Below are 5,000 nucleotides of genomic sequence, written 5' to 3' on the forward strand. Positions count from 1 at the left end.
CTCTCTCTCTCTTCTCCAACGCTGCAGTCCACCACAACGTTGCCCTGACAAAGTTTAGGGATTTTCCTCGGAAATGGGTCCAGACTCATTCACGAGTGGGGTCACGGGGCAGAGGGGGGGGGTGAGCTCACCATGTTTGGAGGTATAAAAAGATGCCCCTGGCGGTCAATCTGACGTTCAGCACTGATCGACACCCACTGCCACGTCAAGTTTTCTCGTAGTTTGCCAGTAAGTAGATATTTTAGCGTTTTCACCACGTTCAGCTCTGGGTCATGAGGGGTGACTGGCGGCTGCTCGCCCTCGCTGTGCTCAGCGTGTACTTCCTCACAACGGTTTGCCACGCGTGTAAAAAGTCCAGGAAGAAAGAGTATGTCAACAAGCAGTGCAGGCTCAGGACAGAGGTGATCACCGGCTTTCCAGGCGGAATCTCCGAGCACTCTCTGAAGCACCCAGTGTGCTCCAATGTGTTTTCCTCTGTCTTTGAAACGGAGACCACCGTAGCCGACTGGTTGATCGTTCTGGACCAGAAAAACAGGTGGGCGATATGTCCCCAGGGTCACTTCCTGCAAGGGTTCAAGTTCACAAATCACGAGAAAGGCGTGTACGCAGTGGAAGAGGGAAGGTGTACAAAATCGAATAAGCTTCACGACGTATACGGCGACTGTTACAACCAGCGCACATCCAGCTCCAGCCACTGCCGGCGAGAGGGCTACTTCCTGGCGGGCATCTACCGCGGCGACTGCTCCGGCTGGGGCTGTATATCTCAACTGAGATGCTGCAAAATGACCTCTGAGATCAGTGTGGATTCTGTGGAAGTGGCGAAGGACAAGGTCATGGTAAGGTCTCTCAACGGACTGGCTCAGTTAGCCTCGTTTTTGGGCTACGATGGGACCGTGGGATGCTTTGGAGATCAGCCCGGAGACAATTTCGAGAAAGATGGGTACTCTTGGAAGGCGAAGAAATGTGCGAGGAACAACAATCGCCAGCTGAAAATCTCTTATGGCGACTGGAAAATCGGCTTGTCGGATGTGAAGTATTCAAATAGGAAAACAACAGAACTCGAGCCGAAAACGATCGACTCTGGTGTTTTGACCAACCCCCATCCCACTCCAGCTGTGGAGATCATAACTAGACATGACAAAAGTATTCGTACTGTGACACATTCGCTCACCAGTCACTGGAAGGTGGCTGTCACCACCGGGATCAAGGTCAGCTACTCACCCTCAGATGTGACAGGGGGCCTGGGGGGTGAGTTTAGCTTCAGCATAACTGCGGAGGGTGGGGAAAAGACCACGGACGAGACGCAAAATGTCCAGGAACAGTCCATGGAGGTGACCATAGAGAAGGAGCTGGACCCATACACAGCGGCGCGATGGGTGGCCCGGATGTACCAGATCCGGACCACACAATACTACAGGGCGACTCTCCGCATGGAGTGCACCGCTCAGTTGGAGGGAAATCTCAAAAAGGAACGCAACTACCACAGAAGTTACGTTGGACGCAGTAAGTATGGCTTCAAGTACCGCTTCGGCGATAAAGACACGCCGTTTTTCGTCGCTGTCAAAAAGGAGAAAGAGCAGTGGTCGTATCCGTGGATGTGGGGCGATTTGATTGAACAACAGCCGTGGGTGAAGAACGTCGTGGGATATCTGGCCAATCAGACGCATTATGAGTTTGTCCTGGAGGGAAAGTTTGAGGACATTCAGGGCTACAAGGTTGAGATGGAATTTGGCAATCACACAGAGCTACCACGTCCAGGGGTTGGTGCTGATTACGCAGTGCCGATGTTTGGCTTTGGAGAGAACGTGGGGAAGGGAGAGGACAAGGTGGTTGTAGCTGCCGCGGGGCCCCATGACCCTCCGTCTGATTTTCAGCCCGTTTATGATTAAGAATTAAGGAGTATGATGTTTCTTGATTGAAACAGTTCTCTTCCCCCTCCATGTTTTCTCTTCATTGATTGAATGTTATAATTTACCTCGATGTGACAGTAGTGGAGATTATTGTGTTCACGAGACGCCAGTTTTTTTTTTCAGAAAATAAAAGCATTTCTTCAGACACATCGTTGATATGAAAAATGGCGCTTTTTAAATATTTTTTTAATGAATCTATTATAATGTCAATCACATTCATATCGTCAATGAAACGTGTTCTTGGAGGTAAGCTGTCTGTCTGTCAGTCTGTCTGTCTGTCTGTTTGTCTCCCCGTCTCTCTCTCTCTCTCTCTCTCTCTCTCTCTCTCTCTCTCTCTCTCTCTCTCTCTCTCTCTCTCTCTCTCTCTCTCTCTCTCACTCTCTCCTTTTTATTTTGAAATAACTATTGATAACAAGATTGACTGGCATTCCCACGCTGCTCTTGTGCATAAAAAGGTAAATCAAAGAGTGTTCCTTTTAAGTAAATTAAGAAGTTTTCGTGACGATAATTAGATTATGTCCCTTTTATACCATTCTATGGTTGAAAACGAGCTATTATTTTGTATTTGCTGCTGGGCTGGGAATTGTAGGGTGAAAGATAAAGAAAAATTCGACAGAACCATTAAGAAAGCCAGCAAGATCTCAGGATATGATTTTACTAGAATTTATTAAATGTATAACACCACAAGTATAAAAAATATTTTTTTAAAGCATTAAAAACGATCCTCCACACCCCCCTTCCACACAAATTGTTAAATAACGCAGCGGCAGATATATACCTCTAAAACCAAAGAAAGAAGGATATAAAAGAAGATTTTTACCATCTAGCACAAGGCTATTGTCAGAATAAGCATCAATTTGTATTGCTGTTTCGGATATGTATCTTTTTAATTCTAAAGGTCCTGTAATTAAATTCCTGCATGTGGTTGAATGATGCACCTGATGTGATATGTACATTTTGTCATCTTTACTTCTCTTTTCATATTGAATTTTAATGAGAGTAATATATAATTTAAATGTTTATGTATACCTGCATGTGTTTTTACGGTCCTGTAAAGACAAGAAAAATGTCCCTCTTATCTTATCTTAATCTTATCTTATCTTATCCTATCTTATCTCTCTCTCTCTCTCTCTCTCTCTCTCTCTATTTCTCTGTCTCTTTCTTTCTCTCTCTCTTTCTCTCTCTCTCTCTCTCTCTCTCTCTCTCTCTCTCTCTCTCTCTCTCTCTCGCTCGCGCTTATATAGTGACGTTCAAAAGAAACTTGAAAATGTAATCACCCAAACAATACGTTAAAGCCTTGCACTACCCACACCAGTTTAAAGCTAAATAAATTATGTGTCATCTAGCGCATTAATATTTCATCTGTTAAGAGGCGCCCAAGATATGGTCGCTCAAAACTGACCTTAGAAAATTAGACTCGACAAAATAGTGCGAAATCAAAGAAACTTTATATTGTGTTTGCGCGTGTATTAAGGTATGATTTAATTTGGTTTTCCAAGAATTGTCTACAGTGCAGTCAAACATTCGTGGCGCAACTTATCCTCAAATATCTCTGTTAACGGGTGAATCAATGTCATCCATACTTTGCACAGCATTTTGTATGAATTTGTATGAACCTAATAATATAGTGAGGTGCAAAAAAACGCGAATTTGTTATGTTGTTGTAATCGCCTAATGCTGAGTTCATAGTTGTGTGATATGAACTCATATCTCTCAACACTTGCCTCAAGCGTCTTGATTTTTTAGCGTCGCAAAGATGTCATTGGCTGCTTAAGCAATACACAACTCACGAGTCATCACTCACCACTGGGACACACTTGCAACCTGTTGTGGGTGGTGAGTTTACGCTCACTCAGTCCTGGGCGTACGTCTATAAAATCCGCGCCTCGAAATGTTGCATTCATATGGAAACAGACGAGCTACAGACATGCGCAGGTTATCAAGAGAAAGCAGAGAAAGAGCTGTCGGACGACTGGCGGCCGGTGAGTCGGTGGAACAGGTGTCCCAGGTTTTTGGTGTCCACCCAAGCACCATTTATCACCTTCGGAACCGATTACAAGCGACAGCGACCACAGCAGATCGACCAAGAAGTGGAAGACCAAGGGTGACAACTCAGGCCCATGATCGTGTCATCATTCGTCGGCACCACTGCAGGCGTCCTTACCAGGGAGCTGTACTAACACCAAGGAATCGACAACAACGGCTACAGTGGGCGCAGGCGCATGTCAACTGGCGGAACGCACAGTGGAGGAGAGTCCTCTTCAGTGATGAAAGCAGGTTCTGCGTCCATCCAGGGAATGGTCGTGTCCGTGTGTGGCGTAGAGACACCACTCGCTACAGGGCAACAACATTATGGAGCGTGAACCTTGAGGAGGCGAGAGCGTGATGATATGGGGAGCCATGGCGTTGAATCATAGAGTGGGACCTGTCATCTTCCAGAACATTTGTCCAGGACGTGGAAACGGCGTCACGGCTCAGCGCTACATTGCACAGGTCTTGGTACCTCATGTGCTGCCCTTTCTACAGAGGCATCCTAACTTCCTGTATCAACAAGACAACGCACGATCACATACCGCACGTGCTACCCAGAACTTCCTGGAGCAGAACAATGCCAATGTATTGGCACACCCACCTCGCTCACCAGACTTGAACCCTATTGAACATTTGTGGGACGTGATCCAAAGACAGCTTAATCGGATGCAGCCACGGCCTGGAACAGCAGCCCAGTTGACTGCAGCCATCATCCAGATCTTTGGTGGCATCCAAAATGGTCAGATCAACCGTTTGATTAACTCTATGAACAGAAGATGCCTCGCTGTAATCGCTGCACGTGGAGGCCATACGCGTTACTAAGTTTGCTCACCAAGGTCAAGGTCAACGCGAGCTCAGATGAATGTGTTGGACCCTCAGTTCATGCCAGCTATATCACTCAAGAAGTGTGCAAAGTTTCAGTTAAAAAACACAACAAATAACTTGAAACCTATGTGTTGTATTTTGCCAATCATTGTGTTGTAATAAAATTTCGCTGTTTGTTTGTTTTTTTACCACTCAGTATACTTTTCCACAACAATTGAGGATACATTTTTTTTA

General features: G+C 45.7%; 1 protein-coding gene across 1 annotated transcript; it reads left to right on the forward strand.

Moving 5' to 3' along the window:
• Positions 1–272: 272 nt before the first annotated feature.
• LOC101859396 lies at positions 273–1,889 on the forward strand. The gene has a single exon (XM_005096039.3). The coding sequence runs from the start codon at positions 273–275 to the stop codon at positions 1,887–1,889; it is 1,617 nt and encodes a 538-aa protein (XP_005096096.3).
• Positions 1,890–5,000: the final 3,111 nt, after the last annotated feature.

The sequence above is a fragment of the Aplysia californica genome, unplaced genomic scaffold (assembly GCF_000002075.1).
Source record: "Aplysia californica isolate F4 #8 unplaced genomic scaffold, AplCal3.0 scaffold00119, whole genome shotgun sequence".
Classification (NCBI taxonomy): Eukaryota; Metazoa; Mollusca; class Gastropoda; order Aplysiida; family Aplysiidae; genus Aplysia; species Aplysia californica.

Coding starts and splice junctions, on each gene's coding strand:
- LOC101859396 (XM_005096039.3), top strand. CDS start 273: ATGAGGGGTGACTGGCGGCTGCTCGCCCTCGCTGTGCTCAGCGTGTAC.